Raw genomic sequence first — 19675 nt, forward strand, 5'->3', positions numbered from 1 at the left:
GCAGCAATTGACTAGACCTGCATGGAGGCATCTGTTTTTTCAGTATTCATTTGGTGCCATTTTCAAAGCCATCTTGCTGGTAAGTGGCGATGTCTGCGAGTCATTAGAGGTGATTCGCATACTGGGTTAATAAAGTATGTGAACTTCAGCATGTTGGATCCTTCTGTACAACCAGCCCCCCAGTGAAGGTTCCATTGCGCTCTGCTGCAAAAAGGGTCACTGTGCAGTGAAATAATGTTTATTACCCCAAGGCGTAACATAGTGAGGTGATGCCTAAATCAAATCTTTAACGGTGATTTGAGCATCGAAAGATAACACGCAACCAACCACGTGGGAAAGGGGGTCAACAGAGAAAGCTGAAGACAGAGGAAGCAGCGGGAGGGAGAAGAACCCAACTCAAGCAATGTGCATGCAAAACCTTAAACAAATAGTTTCACTTTAGCGGGTGGAAACAGTACTTGGTTGCTGGAAAACTGATGAGAAGCACACAAAGAAAACACGAGAATCAACAGGAAATAGTATGCTACAGCCAATAGAAACTGAGAAAAAATAAGTGGAAAACAAAGGAACCAGTGACAAGCAAGGAAAGCAAGGGGGTGGGATGTAAGTCCCTTTTAAGAGTTATATTGAATACAATAGATTTCACAAGCACAGCGCAAGTGATGTGCAGGCGAAACCTAAAAACGGTCGAAAGAGTGATAGTGCCACCAGTCATCAATCACATTTCCCTTTTTTAACCTTTCTCATATATTTACCAGAAAATGGGGTTTTAAATATTTTTCATGGACAATATTATTCAGTAATACACAATGCTTACCTCAAAGCAGTCTGATGTCTTTGCTGAGCAATTGCGGCCAGCATAAGTTGAGCATCAACAACAACTTCCAAGTCTGGAGCTGAGAATTCTGTAGGTGCACTGATATTTTCTTTCTGAGTTTCCTCCATGATATTTTCATTTTTTATTTCCTCTAGGATGCGGGTGAGACGTATTTCAGCTTCAGTCAGTAAGATTCCCTGTGGAACAAAAACCTCATCACATGCTTTCATCATACATTCTTCCAAAAGAATAGGAATAAAAAATGGACTATACCGTCGGAATTACAGTTTTACTATTGTTGTAAAATGAAATAATAAAAAAACTAATATGCTATGTCATTTTCAATAAATAATATTTATATTTAAATATATTGTGACCTTTATGATTCAAAATAATGGGAGAGTGACAGAGGATAATACCTTTTATTTGAAAGTAACTAATTGTCTGCACCTAAGACTGATATAAAAGTTGTGTACCATTATGTTGGATTTATGCACTCATCAAAAGAGGGATCCAGAAAAATGAACAACAAAGGTGTAGTGCTGTTGTGACCATGCAATATTATAGGCCCCCCATTATGACCCACAGGATGTCCTTCATGTCATGACTCCTATCTGCCTGTTTTATCATAAAAACAGTAGCCAGTACAGTGCTCAAGGAGGATTAAGAGTCACAAGAATAGAAGCATTTGTTAGCATAGTGCGAGCAAACAGCAATATAGCAGACAGAAGTAGAACAGTACAGCTTAGCATAGTATACTAATCCAAAACCAATACATCATACAGCTGAATCTTGGAATCTTAAATGTGTCCTAGAGCAGCATGTACACAGGATGGTTGATGTTTATCTGACAGAACAAAATGTGGAAAACAATCTTTCATACGTTGGCGTGAAATCTTGCCTCCTTGTGACCACTGCTGCCAGGACAGAGCTTGAAATAAAAAAAAAATTACTTAGCTCTAACTATAGTTGTCCAGTGTTAAAATGTTTGATTCACATGCTTGAAGCATTTATCGTTGTCATACGCACCAGCAGGGATAAAACAGCATGTATAATAAAAATTCATTCAACATTATAGCTTGGGAACAGGGGCGGCTCCCCAGCTAAGGCAGAAGAGTGTCGCCACACTGATCTCAGAGCAGGAAAAATAAAACAATAATAATGAAGGTATTATAATTTTACTTTTCGTAGGTTCAGGGCTCGTGGCACAGAGGGGGGAGTGGTTTGTGCACACTAAGTGCACACATGACTTGGCCGGTCGTCTGGGACTGGCCTAACAGTCATGCGCACTTAGCATGTTCCCCACCAGGCTGCATTACACAGCCTGGTGGGGAACATGTCCAGGCTCCCTGTCCCCGCCTGAGTGCCGAACCACTGTGCTCAGACCAATCACAACGCTGCATTGCAGCGTTGTGATTGGCTTAGGGAAGCCTGGGTGCCCGAGTGCTCCCTGCTGCTTCCTGGTTTCAGGTCAAGAGACGGCGGCTGGCAGCTGTGAGGATGGAGGTAAGTGTTTCTATTTCTTATTTGTTCCCCCCTCCCCCGCCCCCCCTATTCCCTGCCAGCCGCAACTGCTTGTGAAGCCTATACCGTCCAATTATATGGCACAAACAAGAACCACTGACCTGGAGAGGCCTGAAACCCATGCCTTCCTAAAGGCTTCACTATCTCAGAGCTTCATAGCAGAGCGTGTAAGGAATAATTGTGCAGTTAGTGGCAGAGGCAGTTAAGTCACATGTGAATCTATCAAAGCTCCCAGTGCTGAATACTGTACTTACAGGTAACCTTTTCTTCTCCAGCACCGGATCTCCATTGATTTATGTGCTTGGATTACAACTAGAGAGGCATTAATGTTACAAACAGTTATAGTTTGGTTGAGTTTCACCATGTTTGAATAGATTCTTAGCACCTCATTTCCAAACACCGTCTCTGATAGCACCTGCACATCCAAGCAGTATTTATTTATTTATTTATTTATGCATTATTATAAAGCGCGGACTTTACCCTAAGGTGTCAGAGCGCTGTACAATAGAACCAGTTACGTTACATGAGAGAAATGTTACAAAATAGAACATACAAAAATAGCAGGACACAGAATCAAACACAGCAGGCAAGATGAACACAATATCAACCACAGCAAGCAAGGAATGTACAAAAAATAAATAAATATAACAAATTTACAATGACTAACGAACTTCCTGGCGGGGTCTGAGAATGAAGGAATTAGTTCTGAAAGTGTCTTTGGAAAAGAAGAGATTTGAGGTCCGCTTTGAAGATCCGGATGGAAGTAGTGGCACGGAGCAAAGGAGGAAGCGAGTTCCAGATTCTCACCGCATTACCTGAGAACGATTGAGCCATCAATTTTTCCCTTTTGAAGGAGGGGGGCTCAAGCCCAAACACCATCTCTGATCACGCCTGCACATCCAAGCAGTAATGCTTCATGAAGGTTTGTGAGGTTCAACGTGTTTGAATAGATTCTCAGCACCTCATTTCCAAACACCATCTCTTAACACGCCGGCACATCCAGCAGTAATGCTTCATGAAGGTTTGTGAGGTTCCCCATGTTTGAATAGATTCTCCGCACCTTATTTCCAAACATCGTCTCTGATCACGCCTGCACATCCAAGCAGTAATGCTTCATGAAGGTTTATGAGCTTCACCATGTTTGAATAGGTTTCTCAGTACCTCATACCTGGAATTGGTTACATACGACCTGCTGACATAATTGCCAACATGCGTGCAGTGTCCAAAGAAAGAATTCTAGTGTGGATATTAATATGGACTTGCAACGAGTTCTCATCAACTCCAAGGAAGAAATATGATTTGGTTCATAGTGAAAAAAAACATTATTAGTCCGTTTATGTATTCTATAATAACTCTGGGGAGAAAATTGAATGTTTGTTAAGTCAAGTCAGGTAACGAGAGATGACCATTAAATGTGCTCTAAATGCAAGAGTATTTAAAATTCAAGCATGAACATGTGAAACAGATTCTCTGGGCAGTGAGTGTGGTTTATAGTAGCCAGACACAATGTATGTAATTGATAAGGATTGTCCCTAGCTGGAGAGAATGAGTGTCTGGCTTGAATTGTTAGAGTGTGCACTCAGATATGTTCTGCAGGTCTGTGAACCAATGTTGCATGATCCATGCCGGAGCTACTAATGGATAGGTGCCATTTCTCTTTGTAGGGAGTGGCAAAACGCAAGACTAGTAACTTCCTGTTCATTTCCCACTTGGGGCACATTGTCTTGTTTTTGCTTCAGTAATCTTCTCAAATATTTCTAAGAATGAATCAATTTGCCCAGTGCTATAAACTCAGAGAAAAGAGAGTCTTTTCCACCATACTTGTGGATATAGAACAGGGAGTTCATGTTGTTTCTAAGTAGTCTTACAAGCGCCCCTTAACTTTGTAACACAAAGCATTTTAGAGTTAATCTTACGGGCTTGAGTTCCAGAATCTTTACTGGCAACAGACTTTATTCTTGAGACTAGTAGCCACTCACAGATAACTCTGGATTGCATGCTCATCACCATTTCAGAGTAATATATGATCGGGAAAAGCTGAGGGCCTCGATGTAAAACTTGTCCCTTGGATGGATTTTTGCTGCTTTGCCACCACTGGAGTGCTTGTCATACAAGGTGAGCGACTCAAACACTTTTTTAACAGAAATTGTGCGCAGTGGTGCTTCTAGTTTTTCTTGTATTATCCAAATGCACAGGTTTTACCGTGAAATCATAAGGATACACGAGGGTATGAAAGCCGACAGACTGATTCGTGGAATGTCATCTCATTTTCTGATTGTTGTTTAGTATAGAAAATCATTCTCTTACTTGCACAAGGGCAGATGTTTTTCTATTGAGACGTAGTCCCAGGTATTGCATTGCCTGTTGAAAGCAGCTTTGACTCAAGATGTGATGGTGCTTTCAGCAGCCCTCATCCAGGAATGGATACATGTTGATCCATAAGCATTCAATATGCGCTATTACTGGGGTCATGCATTTCTTGAATATATTGACCACTGATTTGAGAGCACAACTTTGAAATTACAGTTTTTATTGTCAATCATAAAGTGTAGCTATGGATGGTGTGTTTGCAGGTTTTAGGATATGCAAGCAGGAGTACATCTAAGGAAAGTCATTTTGGTACAACAATGCTATGATGTCCTAAATGGTAAACATCAAGAATATTTAAATGTTTAGGAATTTGCTTAATTTTCACAAAACCAGTGCAGAATGCAAACTGCATGTTTTCTTCCACTCTTAGAAGAACATGGAATGCAATCCTCTGTCTAATCTTGATACTAGCTCAATTTTATTTTCAATAACGTACACAGTATCATTTCTATCAGGGTTTACTGGTGATGCTGCTGCTCCCGCTTGGAGGGCATAGTTGGCGATTTCTTTGCTGGTAGGCTCTACCTCCATCCCCATAATCAATATCACCAGAGTTGGCTATTCTTTGGGCAGTGTCTTGCCCATTTTGTCACTGTGACTTTAGCCACTCTACCTAGCACATTACCAGTATTAGGTAGCTGTGAGACTTCAGCAGGGTGTTCACAACTCAGACATCCACTTCCCGGCTCAGGCTCCCTCTCAGTCCCTTAGATCTGCATTCCTTGGTCCCAATTCCTGGTCCCAGATCACATGTCATAATCCCTGGTTGCAGTCCAAATGTCTGGCGAGACTCTACAGTATTTTAGCAGTCTTGCAGGACCTAGCTGCCATCTTGTGGGTGGCCATACAAAAGGGCCATGGCCAAAACACTTCCAGCTAGTCTACTGTGGTTTTCAGATGAAGAACCAGAAATCAGCAGCCCAGCTGCAGACCAGCTTTGGTATGATATGGGTCTGAGGGAACACTCATCGGACACTTGGGCCCTAGCATACATCTGAGGTCACTAGATTGTTGCTCCAAGAATAGATATTTGGCACTGAAGAGCGCTATTACAATGGATATAAATTGTGAACAGTGTTTCTGCACAATAAGATCTGAGGGAAGACTCTAAGGAAGTGGCACAAGAAACCTAAGCCTAAAAAGGCTCTGATAACACTAGTGAAACCAGAATGAACCGAAGGAAAGACTTTTGGAACAAAGAGCCGAACCTGTGGTTCTAGTGATGTGGGGCAACTCTGAGGCTGTAACTGCAATGAAAAAGTGTGTAAAATAGTCTGTTGATCTTTGACATTTTCTAAATGCCTCTCTTCAGTCTCTTGAACACTAAAAGTAACATTCTATGCTGGCATTTGTCCCTTATGTCGTAGTTGAGTCGTTAACCATATTCTGTTGTTATATATCTATTCCCCCACATGGGTGGTGCTTCTCCTTAGTCTTGGTTGAGCACACACACCCAGCCACGGGTAAGACACAATTATACATGTCATTTTAGTTGTCCTTTGAGACATCTTCTTCCAGTAAGTAATCAGAATGTTAGAGCAGCTTGCCAAATAAAGGCAAATAAAGACATATCAAGTATTCTGGTCTGAAAGGAGTGAAGCAGAAACAATCATATCACCTCAGTTTTGCACCATTTCCCAGTTGACAGAAGTTAGTCAAGGTCAAAGCCATGGCGGCATATAAGATTTCCATCCATACTTGCTCCCATATCATTATGGCCTGATCTTTTTGATCTTCTTCAAGTTTCTCCAAAGGGACAGTGTTGTACCACAGTTGGATATTGTACTTGGCAAGGCAGTTAGCTGTTGCATTTCCCACCCTTAAAGTAGCATCAAAAGTGTCTATATATTTGCCTATGGCATCCATTTTATTTCCTCTTTGTCTATGAGGACATATATAGTGAGCTGGATTCCCGGTTCTACAATTAACCACTACAATGCTCCTTGATTTGTTTTTAAAGTTGTTTTTAATCAAACAGCTTAGACAATGGTCAGGTACTCAGTATTTCTTTTCCAGTTATGCAATATTTACTAAGGGCATTGTGGGGGTCTTCATACTCTATAAGTCACTGACTCCTCAGTTGCAGATATTGACAAGTAAAAGTTCTGTTGATGCTTATTCCATAACGCAATGGCATTTCCAAATATCACAATAAGAAGAATCTCTTGGAGCAGGATATGAAGGACCTTCATCTAGTGCCACATTGTCATCACACTTATTAGGCTCAATGGGTCAGTTTGTAACTTGTGGGGGAAGATACCTCCTTGAGCTCAATTTCGCCAACTTCCCAACTTCTTCTTCTTCTTCCTCCTCATCCACTGATAATGGACAAGTCGCACGAAGAGCATGGGACCTGGACTAAAATCGATCTAAAGGATGCTCGGGGCTGTACCATTATTGCAGTCCTTTGAGTGACAGTAGATGGTTGAGACTTCCAAGGCTGCAGAATGATTTACAGTAGCAGGAACAGGTGGGGCAACACAGAATAAAACTCATATATGTTATGTTATGCAAGTTTATAAAGCGCTCTGTTACCCGAGGGTGTCCTGGCGCTGCACACTGTTTCCCTGGAGGAAAAGTCCACCCTCCCGAAGGAGACCGAAAAATTAATCTGGGAACAACCAAGTCTTCAAATTTCGTCTGAAAGTAGTGAGTTCCGTGGCAGACCTTAGGTAATATGGAAGTTTATTCCAGGCGGAGGTAGCTCTGACCACCAGGCTCTTGCCACCCCAGCTGGCCTTTTTTGCCCTTGCAACTGCTGCCAATTTGGCTTCCGATGACCGCAAGGCTCTCCTGGGGGTGTACCAGTGGATCCGTTCTCTCAAATCCATGGGACCTGTTCCCTGAAGGGCTCTGAAAACCATGCAAAGGGCCTTAAATTAGGCTCTTTTTTTGATTGGGAGCCAATGAAGATGGGTCATCCCTTTCTTAATTGATACCGCTCTTGGCGTGCCAGTAAGCAGTCTTGTAGCCGCATTTTGAGCCATCTGAAGTCTATTAAGATGTTTATTGTTTATTGACAAATAAAGAGTGTTGCAGTAGTCAAGACAGGATAAAATTAGAGTAGAGACTACCGTTCTAAAACTATCTTCCTCCAGAAGGGGTTTAATTTTTTTCAGAGTCTTAAGGATAAAAACGCAAGTGGAAACCACTTTACTAACCTGTTCCCCGAAAGAGAGGGTGTTATCCACCATCACACCCAAATTTTTTACAGATCGAGAGGGAGCAGGTGGAGGCCCCATCTCACTCGGCCACCAGGCTGGGGACCAGAGATTGGGGTTGTTACCAAAGCTTATCACCTCGGTTTTGCCCGAGTTCAATTTTAGGCAATTGGCTGTCATCCAACTAGACATGGCGACCATACAATTTTGACAGCTGGAGGCAAGTCCCTGTTTCTTCCCCTTCTGTACGGATAACACAATTTGGGTGTCATCCGCATAAGAGGTAATAAGCAGGCCAAAAGACCGGATAAGGGCAGCCAGCGGTGTTACATAAATATTAAAAAGAGTCGGGCTAAGGGAGGAGCCCTGAGGGACTCCACATGGAAGGAGAAAAGGTTTAGATGATTCCCGTTCAGGTCCACCATTTGAGTTCTGTCAGTCAAAAAAGATTTTAGTAGGTCCCAAGCAACTCCTTGGACCCCGACCTTCGACAGACGGTTCAATAATAGGTCGTGATGAACCGTGTCGAACGCCGCAGACAGATCTAGCATAATCAAAATGGCTAATCCGCCCAGGTGGACCGCTTCACGTATTTCTTCCGTGGCTTTTATCAGGGCGGACTCCATGCTATGCCCTGCCCGAAAACCATACTGAGAGTAATCCAGCAAGTCATTGGTATCCAGAAACCGGCTTAACTGCATGTTCATGGCCTTCTCCAGGATCTTGGCCGGCAAGGGAAGGCGTGAGATGGGCCGATAGTTGTTGGGGTCAGCTGGGTCTAAGTGGGTTTTTTTAGGAGAGGGAGTATGGAGGCAGTTTTCCAGGACAGCGGATAGTGCCCAGAGCTCAAAATCTGGTTAAGTATAGGGGTCAAGGAGTAAGAAATGGTTGCGGGAGCCGTCTTCAGTATTGAGGCCGGACAGGGGTCCTTGGGAGACCCGGATCTACAACCCATTAGCAGGGTGCAGACCTCCGGAATGGTCAGAGGGGAGAAAGAATTGAAAATGGGAGCAGGTGGTGTTAAAATAGTCACAGGATTTCTAACACTCGCCGTACTTGTTTGGTTAATAAAAGCGGAGAAGATGGTATCCACTTTATTTAAGAAGAAAGTGGCAAGCGTGTTGCAAAATTCGATGTCACCAAGCCCAATGGGCTTGGAGGGGGTCGAAAGCAGAGTTACTGTATTGAACAGTTCCTTAGCAGAAGTTTTGGCATTAGCAATTTTGGCTGAAAAATAAGCCTTTTTTTCTTCCTCCAGAGTTTTCTTATAGGCTAAGAGGCTAGTTTTATAAAGTCCTCTATCATTTAAGTTGTAGTCCTTTCTCCATTTGCGCTCCAATTTCTTACACTCAGATTTGAGTTCTTGAAGTTTTTGTGAGAACCAAGGGGCAGATGGAATTAGACGTCTGGGGGAACACCATTTGACCGGGGCCAGTTTGTGGCAGGCCGCCCTGATCCAGTCCTCATTGTGGCTTCTTCAGTGTTAGAGGAAAGAGGAGGGGCTGAGTCAATCAAGGTGGATTCAAAATTAACTGGGTTTATATGTTTCCATGAACGAATGGCTATTTTACCTTTGGGTTTAGGGTTAGACACAGAGGTGGTGGAAGAGAAAATTCCAAAGATAATGGCCGCATGATCAGACCAGGGAATCGGTAGAATGTCTAAAATGGACAGAGTGGAAGAATTAGTGAAAATTCCATCTAAGGTATGACCCTTCAAGTGGGTGGGGCCAACAACAAGCTGCGAAAGGTTACCCCCCCCCCCCCATAATTTTGAGCACCCTAACGGTGTCAGAATCAGAGGCATCTTGTAGGTGAAAATTAAAATCCCCAAGAATGGTGAAAGATTTGGTACAGCAACCTACTTCTAAAAAAGGGCCAAGTGCATCAAGGAAGCCACCTTTAGGGCTGGGGGGTCGATATAGGAGCATTGCTCTCAAGGAGTCATGGGGGCCGAACCGAACAATGATGGATGGAGCCTCACATGAGCCATTAGAGGCTTCCTCGAAAGTGGGAGTTAAACTATTGTGGTAGATGACGGCAAGACCTCCCCCTTTCCTAACGGGTCTTATATACAACAGTTAAAGTAATCCAATGGCACCTAAACCAAGGGAGGAGGAGGTGCATAAGAAGAGAATTTGAAAGCACAAGGTTTATGACATAGGTAGTCACCACAAAGAAGGTGATCCTTAAAATCAAAGTGAAATCCCTCCTTTCACATCAGTCTCTCTTCAGGTAGCAAATAAATATTCAGGTCATGAGTTCATGTGTTTATTCAGCTGTCTCTAGTTTATTTCCTTCTACACTACATATGGATGGAAAACTCCATCCTTCAAATTCACTCTTTCATCACCTTTTCAACTTGACAGAGGTTTCACTAAAATCTTCATCCGAAGTGTTGGTGTTATTTTCTTACCAAAGATATTTGCTTTATTTTATGGAGATCGTGGTCGGGCTTGGATTACCCCTTTATAGCTCACGAAAGGAGCATATAAACCACCACTGATGAGAATGTGGAAGATTATGTCATTTGGGAGGTGGGTTTATTCGACAACAAGGTTGTCATTGAGTAGGATGAGAAGCGGTAGTCTTCAACATGTATAAGTTCAACACAATGGTTTTCCATTCTTCCTTTTCTTGCAGAAAAACAAAGAACAGAAGGATCAGACTGTGTTAGCTCACTGCCTGGAATGTTTAATTGAACCAATAATGCAAAATATGTCAATCTGACTATTTTTCATTTTTTGCCTTTGTAGGACCACAATGAATAAACCTTCCACTGCTTAAGAATATGTGTACACCTTTCACTAAATCTAGAGATGAAGATCAGACTTTGGAGAAAAAAACTCCAAAGGTAAACAAGGAGGTGGCTTAGACGTTTCAAGGTTATGAGGAAGAACAACAAAACAGAAAACCCCATGAGATTGTATCACAGAGCACCCCCGAAGCTACACACATTTAGGGGTAGAAATTCTATACAGGCCCATAAAGCAAGGCCATGTTGGCTTGCCCTTTTGTGCACTCTCCCACTTTCATAAAGAATAAAGTGGGAAAGGCTTGTATACAATTAACTAGTAAATAAGGAATGGCTTCTTACTGGTGATCCTAGTTCTCACTCAGAGGAATCTCCATTGAAATCTTAAGCACTGAACAGTCGTGCCCACATGCAGTGACACCAGAGCAGTTCTTTCAAAGTCACATTTTTTTATAGTATCTTCACCTTACTTTGGTAAAAGGCCAGGAGGTACATGTGACAAAAGTTTAAAATGTGTAGATTTAAACGCAGGCTATATTGCCAATCATACTCATTGGATTTAAAAAATGAAAGAACAAAGGAATACGCCTTTAAAAGAAGTCACTACAAATAATTAAAAATGACCTTGTGAAAACGTCCTTCAGAAACACCTTTTACTTCTTTCAAAGGGCAACGTAAGTGGATCGGCTGTAGCATTGAAACAATGAGAATAGAACGCTGCAGCACTGAAACAATGACAACAGAGCACTGCACCTTTAAGGGCACCATGACCTCCAGTGTCCCATCATGCCTTGTAGGTGGCAGCTCACTCAGTTCTTTTTTCTGCCTCCTGCTAACAGGGTCCTGCAAAACAGCTCTTCCTTTTTAAGGCTTTTTCACTCAAAACTTTTCACCTGTTTCTTTCCAACAGGCAGAATTCACTCGCCGTCCTCTAGTGTGAAGAATATATTTCGATGTTTTCCTGACAGGGTATATATATACATTTCCCCCAAAATGCCATCTTTTTTAGGGAAATGCCCAGAAGTTAGCAGAAAAATGGCAAAAACTGACCCGCAAAGGATCTGTATGCCACAGAGACATCAGCAGCACCTATGTCAGTCAAGAGGCAAAGGAAGGCAGCAGCCACGGGCCAAAGCCACTGAACCATGTGCCAGTGGCAAGGAATTAGTGTTTTCTTCCCCCTGCTCTGTTACATATTCTGGCAGTGGGAAGCAGAACATCTTATCTGGAAAAGCCTAGAAAAAGAACCCAGACAAATGGGTTCTGTATATTGTAGAACGTAGCTACTGTCTCCGATCAAGTATCCTCCACCACCAAAGAAGTTGTCCCTTTATCATCCGGAAGAACTAAAGCAAGAAATCTCCAACCTCTTACAGAAGCATTTAGTGAGAAAGTTTGCACTTCTTTCAAAGGAATGGGAATTTATTCCTGTTACTTTCTGGTGAAGATGAAACGAACGAAGAACAAATACAGACCCATTTTAGACCTGAGAAAAGCAAACAAATGAATTTGTAAAGAAAAGTTCAGAATGTAGGCTCTTAATCAAATCTAACCTCAACTTCATCAGGAAATGGGCTATGTTTAATAGAGCTATAAGATGCTCATTACTCTGTGCACTTTACTACTGCTAACCTGTTCTAAAGTACTTGTCCTCACTCCCCTCAAACATGCTTACATTAGCTTACATTGTCTTATACTCAAATGGCATATTTAATTTACTTATAAGTCCCTTGCAGAGTGGTATATCATATACACTGGGCCTGTAAATTAAACGCTACCAGTAGGCCTACAACAGTTATTGTGCCACCCACTTAGGTAGCACCTTAAAATATGTTCCAGTCCTGCAGCCGGAATGTACTTTTAAACTGCCATGTCGACTTGGCAAAATAACCCCCTTGCCTAGCCTTAACCTCCCCTTTTATTACAGATAAGTCACCCCTAAGGTAGGCCCTAAGTGGCCCATAAGGAAGGGTGCTGTAAAATTAAAGGTTGAACATGTACTTTTAAGTTTTACATGTTTTGGTAGTGAGAAATTCTATGTCCTGTTTGGTGCCTTTGGAATTGTGGTGAAGATCCCAATTTAATTGTAAAGTCAGGTTTTTATCACGATTTTAAAAATGCCACTTTCAGAAAGTTGCTACGCAAACAAATGATGGACAGAATGTTGAATAAATCATACATTCCCCCCCAGTCAAGAGATCTGGGTTAAATCCATCGTTCTTTTGCTCACCATGCCACCCCAGTTAAGACCCAGCCATATGCAAATCAGTCTTTGCCCTGTGCCTCATGGGAACAGTCCAGACCAAACTGCCAAGCCAGTCCTCACTGGACCGGAAACAAGCATCCTGGGACCGGTTTCAGGGTATTACCCTTCATCAGCCAGGCTAGCTTGAATCCAGTGGCACAGTGAGCAAGGGACCCCCGTCTGGGCATACCCATCCCACTTAGGGTGAAAAGTGCTACGCAAACAAATGATGGACGGAATGCTGAATAAATCATACATTCACCCCCAGTCAAGAGATCTGGGTTAAATCCATTGTTCTTTTGCTCACCATGCCGCCCCCAGTTTAGACCCAGCCATATGCAAATCAGTCTTGACCCTGTGCCTCATGGGAACAGTCCAGACCAAACTGCCAAGCCAGATCCTCACTGGACCGGAAACAAGCATTTTGGGACCGGTTTCTGGGTATTACCCTTCATCAGCCAGGTTAGCTTGGATCCAGTGGCACAGTGAGTAAGGGACCCACGTCTGGGCATACCCATCCCACTTAGGGTGAAAAGTGCTATGCAAACAAATGATGGACAGAATGCTGAATAAATTATACATTCACCCCCAGTCAAGAGATCTGGGTTAAATCCATCATTCTTTTGCTCACCATGCCACCCCAGTTTAGACCCAGCCATATGCAAATCAGTCTTGACCCTGTGCTTCATGGGAACAGTCCAGACCAAACTGCCAAGCCAGTCCTCACTGGACCGGAAACAAACATCCTGGGACCGGTTTCTAGGTATTACCCTTCATCAGCCAGGTTAGCTTGGATCCAGTGGCACAGTGAGTAAGGGACCCACGTCTGGGCATACTCATCCCACCTAGGATGAAAAGTGCTACGCAAACAAATGATGGACAGAATGCTGAATAAATCATACATTCACCCCCAGTCAAGAGATCTGGGTTAAATCCATCGTTCTTCTGCTCACTATGCCACCCCAGTTTAGACCCAGCCATATGCAAATTAGTCTTGACCCAGTGCCTCATGGGAACAGTGCAGACCAAACTGCCAATCCAGGTCCTCATTGGACCGGAAACAAGCATCCTGGGACCGGTTTCTGGGTATTACCCTTCATCAGCCAGGCTAGCTTGAATACAGTGGCACAGTGAGCAAGGGACCCAGGTCTGGGCATACCCATCCCACTTAGGGTAAAAAGTGCTACGCAAACAAATGATGGACGGAATGCTGAATAAATCATACATTCACCCCCAGTCAAGAGATCTGGGTTAAATTCATCGTTCTGGAGACTTAAAGAGAGAGGGCTGGTCTGGCAGCTGCAAAAAAAACAGACAGAGCAGAAAGAAAGCCCTTGAGGGTTCCTAAAGCAGAGTCCTGTTGGGTAAGGGTTAGAAGGAATAAAAGAACAGTGGAAAGAGAAGCAGAAAGAGTGTCAATAAACCGTTCTGTACAGCTTAATAGTAATTTCTGCCATCGGCAGGCGTATACCATCTTAGTGGAGGGCCGCCTGGTTGCCAAAATAACGTCACATACCCAGGTAGGAAGGTCAAAAGCCATCAACTGCCGCTGCTCAATCCTCACGCATGGAGGCGTAGAGTTTAGTTTACAGGTTCAGGTGGAGAACACTTCAGCGCACAGTATCGCCAACACTTCGCATTCTCTGCGGAGGCAAACAAATTTAACCAAGGTTCTCCCCACTGATGAGAGACCTTGCACCACCTCCGACTGGAGACGCCATTTGTGATCCACTAGGCATCGACTGCTGAGTTTAGCTGGCTTGGCGTTCAGAAAATCTGCCAGGTGTTGAACCACCAGGGTTATGCCCTGCTGTTCCAGCCATGTCCAGAGAAGCAGGGCCTCTCGACAAAGGGTCCACGACCCCACCCCGCCCTGCTTGTTGCAGTACCATGTGGTGGTGGTGTTGTTCGTGAACACCTACACTAACTTCCCCTTGACAAAGGGAAGAAATGTTTTCAATACCAAACGAATTGCTTGAAGCTCCAACATATTGATGTCGAGCCACAACTCTGCCGGAGACCAGTATCCCCTGATCTCCACCTCTCCTGATGGCCACTCCATCCCAGAAGTGAGGCATCAATCATGACTGTGAGATCTGGATGGGGAAGGGAGAGGGGTCTGCCGTTGGCCCAATCGCGGTTTGTCAACGACCATTTCAGATCTTTCGCAGTTCCTTCCGAGATTTGAACCACATCGGTGAGATTTCACTGATGCTGTGCCCACTGGAACATCAAGTCCCACTGCAGAGCCCGAAATGCCACCTGGAATGATTTACCAACAGGATGCAGGAGGCCATGAGGCCCAACAGCCTCACCAAAATCCAGGATAGAGGCTGAAACATCAGAATCATAACATGAATATCCCGGACTCGCTGCTCGGGAGGATAGGCCCGAAACTGCACTGTGTCCAGAACAGCTCAGATGAAAGGGAACGTATGAGAAGGAGTCAGGTGTGACTTCGGCATGTTTATAGAGAACCCCAGCGAATGCAGGAGGTTCACCGTAGTCTGAAAGTGGGAGACAGACTGGGGCGAGGGCGCCTTCAACAGCCTGGCGCTGAGGTAGGGAAAGACTGACACCCCTAACCTGCGCAGATGAGCTACAACCACCATCTTCTCCTTGGTAAACACCCGAGGGGCACTGGTAAGGCCAAAGGGGAGCACAGTAAACTAAAAGTGCTCACGGCCTACCTTGGTCTGCATGTAACACTGTAGCTCGGCAAGATGGGGATGTAAAAATATGCATCCTGCAGGTCCAACGCTACCATCCAGTCTTCTTGGTATAGGGCAGACAAGACCTGAGCTAGAGTGAGCATCTTGAACTTCTTCTTCTTGAGGAAGAGATTGACGGTCCCAAGATCTAAAATGGGCTGCAACCCTTTGTTCTGCTTCCGAATCAGAAAGTAGGACGAATAACAGCCACTGCCTACATCTGAAACGGGACCCCTTCTATAGCTCCCTTTGCCAAGAGAACTGTAACTTCCTCCTGGAGCAATTTTAAATGATCCTTCATCAGCCGTTCCTGATTTGGCAGAATGGGAGGAGGGAAAGAAAGGAAAGGAAGAGAATAGCCCTCCTGAATGATCTGCAAGACCCACATGTCCGATGTTATGAACCTCCAGTGGGAGAGATGATGATGGATTCTCCCGATGGCTTTGAGTGGTGTGGTCTTGCAGAGTCAGACTAGGAGTGCTTGGAGGCTGCAGCTGCTGAGGCCATGGTGGTTGACGTCTTCTGGCATTTATTCCTAAGTCGAAATGAGGCGCGTCCATGTCCACGCACAACTTGGGAAGCCTGCACGGGACAGTGGCAAGGATAGGGCTGATGTGGCTGGAAACCCCTTCCATTGCCATGAATGGAGCAAAAGGCAGACTGGCCACGATAAGTAGAATAGAGGCCTAAAGATCTGGCCGTAGCGCAAGAGTCTTTGAACCTCACTAGGGCCGAATCTGCCTTTTCCTCAAAAAGGCGGGTTCCATCAAAGAGCATGTTCATCAAATTTGCCTTGACATCACCCGAGAAACCAGTTGTTCTAAGCCAGGCATGGCGCCTCAAGACCACTTTCATGGAAATTGATCTGCCCAGCGGCACCAGCATGTCAAGGCTACACCTTATGGTGAAATTTGCTGCATCTTTCCTGTCGTTAAATGCCTGAGAGAGCAAAGCCCGGTCTCCTCTGGGATTTGTGGCAGCACTTGAGCAACCGTCTCCCAAAGGGAGTGGGAGAAACGGCCCAATAAGCACACGGTATTCACCGACTGCAATCCCAGGCTGGAGGAACAAAACATTTCCTTGCCAAATGGATCCATTCTCTTAGATTTCCTATCCAGAGGGGTTGTAGGGAACGCGCCCTGGGACATAGAGGCCTGCACCACCAAACTTTAGTGGTGTGCAATTGTCCTATTCACAAGAGCCCCTTTGATAGGCTTGGATCATGTGCCTAGAAGGACATCAGTTAGTGCTTCAGTAAAAGGGAAAAAGGGTTCTAAGGAGGTAGCCCCAGGCTGAAGCATTCCAGTCAAGAGATTAGTCTTGACCTCCATGGAGGACAACTCCAGTCCAAATACATTCGCTGCCTTCTAAACCACCATGGCATAAGATGCCCCCTCCTCCATAGCCACAGTTGGCGAAGAGAGCATGCCAGTATCTGGAGAAGTATCCAGTCCACTGGCTTCCCCAAGTTCCTCGAACCAGTCCAACTGCTCCACAGAGTCCTCCTGGTGTTCCAAAGGGTCCATAGACCCCCCCCCCCAAACCTCTCCCGAGCCTAACACATCCACAAAGTATTCAGGCAACAACATAGATCCTGTGGGTTCAATCGATGTCGGAATCAGCGTCGATCGACATTGCTCCGGCTCTGTGTCATTGGGGATGATGATGAGCTGGCACTACCGACTTTGGGTCTGATGCCCAGGGGAGGTTGTGAAGGCAACCGGCGTTGACCCAGATCCTGGATCGGATCCTTGATGTCTCTGGTGATGTGGCTGGAGCCGACGGCATCGAATCCGACGGTGCCCCTCCCAAATCGGCAGGGCTGATGGCTCACTAGAAGCATCTGCCAGCTCAAATACGCAGCGCATGGCCTCATAAAAGTCTTTCATTTCAGCAGGGGTCGCTCCGACTCCCGGAAAAGGAGGGAGGCGCGAAGTCCACCCTCGCTCCGCAGAACCGTACCTAGAGCGTCAGTGCTCCTTATCTCATTCGTCGATGGACGACAGTCGAGGTGAAGATGAAGTCTGCTTGTTCTTTTTCTTCTCCTTGTGCCTCCTCCCCAAGTGTCCCAATGACCTTGAGAGGGACGAAAACAGCTTTGGGCTCCGGGAGCGGTACCACAAACTCCTCTTGATAGATCGGGACCTGGACCTCCACGGAGTCTTGCTTGATGTTGTCGACTGTGTGGCCGCAAGGAGCTTCAAAGTCCGCTCCCATTAGGTTTTAGGCGCCATGGCCCGATAGTCCGAGCACAACTTCGGATCATGGTCTCGCTCGAGACACCATAGGCAGACGAGGTGGGGATCGGTGACCGACATTGTGTGTGGACAGGCCCCGCATGGCTTAAATCCTGTCTTCCTTGAAGACATCCCTCACACACGATGAAAAAAGTATTGAAGTCGACAAAATGTAGAGAAAAAAACCTGTCAAAAAGTGACAGAGGGGGAGCTCTTCCCAGATCGGCGCTTAACTAGCACGAAAAGAAAAGAACTGACGTCCGCAGGCCTGGGTGATGCCTATATAGGTATCAAAACGTCATAAGCAAGGCTGACAACTCTGCCGACGTCACACGGAGCCGAATTGAGCCACCCGATGGCGTGCGCAAGGGATAAAAGATTCCGGATTCAGCCTGAAGCCTGGGAAATTCAAAGGTAAGGAATCTGCAGCTAGACGTCTCTATCAGATAATCCCAGCATCCCAAAGAATAAGAGAAGGGCAGAGCAAAACATGCAAGGAAGTCTATATTAAAGAAGATTAAAGATGTGTAGTAGATTCCTGGTCAACTTTACCCATTTTAAGCAAAACAATTTCTTAAGTGTATTGTGTCTCCTGTTGGACAGAAGAATGTAAATAACTACTAACACTTGACATTTCTATTTAGTTGATGGTTGTGTATACAGTATTATGGGTGAAAGGTAATGGAAGTTTGTAGTAATATATATCACTGTTTTAACATATCCACCTAAGTCCCTATGCTAACAGGGTCAAATACTTTCAAGTTATTGTGACCTCCACACTACCAAGATTTTTCTGTATTATTTTCCTCATTCACTCAGATGTGCTTTTAATAATCAATTAGGAAACAACTCAACACACATCAGTAACTGTTCAGACAATAAACGTGAACATCCACAAAAGTGGTTCAGCACTCAACTCAAAATCAATTGTATCTACACCACAAATTTTCAGTCCATAATACACATTTCAGAATTGTAAGGCATGGTCATCTCAATGAACAAATGTGAAAGTCCTTTCTTCATCCAAAAAGTCTTTATTCATCATCTTTTAAAGTAACAAAATATCTTTAAGAAACATTAGTTAGTGATTGATTTCTTACCTTAGAATTACCCTCAGGCGTCAGACTGTATCCGGAAAGTTTTCGTCAGCAGTACCCCGCGCGTCGGAATGTGGCATTGTGCGGCTCCGCGTCAGTCGGCGTCGTGGTCGCTGAGATGACGTCACGGCAGCTACTTAGACACTGCCCTCGCGCGCTGACTTCAGTTCTGTACACAACTTTAGCATCTGGAACGCAGAGCCATGCAAGATACTGACCACTGGTGCATTGAAACTAGGGCCCTGAAAGGGATGACCTTAAACCTAGAAATCAGTTCGCAGAACGGGGAGGATGCGTGGGGTGGTAAGGAATCTATGACTAACTAATGTTTCTTACAGTTATATCGTCACCGAAGGTAAGTAACTTGTTCATCTGAAAGAAACACGTAGTGGTGGGTCTGCGAACCAAGATCACACCAGGAAGTCCCAGAGAACAGAACGGCCAAAGAAGATGTCTCTCCGACTTGGCTGTCCAGGCAATAGTGCTTAGTAAAAGTGTGCAACGAGGCCCACGTAGCTGCCTGACAGATGTCTTGTAAGGGGACACGAAGCTGTAGCGGCCACCGTCGCCCTGGTGGAATCGATGCACGACGGAGGGTCCTTTTTTGCCACGTAATAACAGGCTTTAATACACAAGATGACCCATCGGGAGATAGTCCGCTTGTGTACGTCCCGACCTTTCCTGGCACCTATGTAGCGAACAAAGAGCTGGTCGTCCACCCGGAACTGTTGTGTGCGATTCAGGTAAAATGAGAGTGCA

At 44.7% G+C, this 19675-nt stretch overlaps 1 protein-coding gene across 1 annotated transcript in view; it reads right to left on the reverse strand.

The window, feature by feature from the left end:
• The window catches only part of CFAP54 (cilia and flagella associated protein 54), a 2172274-nt gene that overhangs the window by 625508 nt on the left and 1527091 nt on the right, over positions 1-19675 (reverse strand). The window contains exon 52 of the mRNA XM_085653834.1: positions 818-1014. Within this exon, the coding sequence (XP_085509960.1) occupies positions 818-1014 (197 nt within the window). The remainder of the gene's footprint in view (positions 1-817; positions 1015-19675) is intronic.

Source organism: Triturus cristatus, chromosome 4_1 (genome assembly GCF_964204655.1).
Source record: "Triturus cristatus chromosome 4_1, aTriCri1.1, whole genome shotgun sequence".
Classification (NCBI taxonomy): Eukaryota; Metazoa; Chordata; class Amphibia; order Caudata; family Salamandridae; genus Triturus; species Triturus cristatus.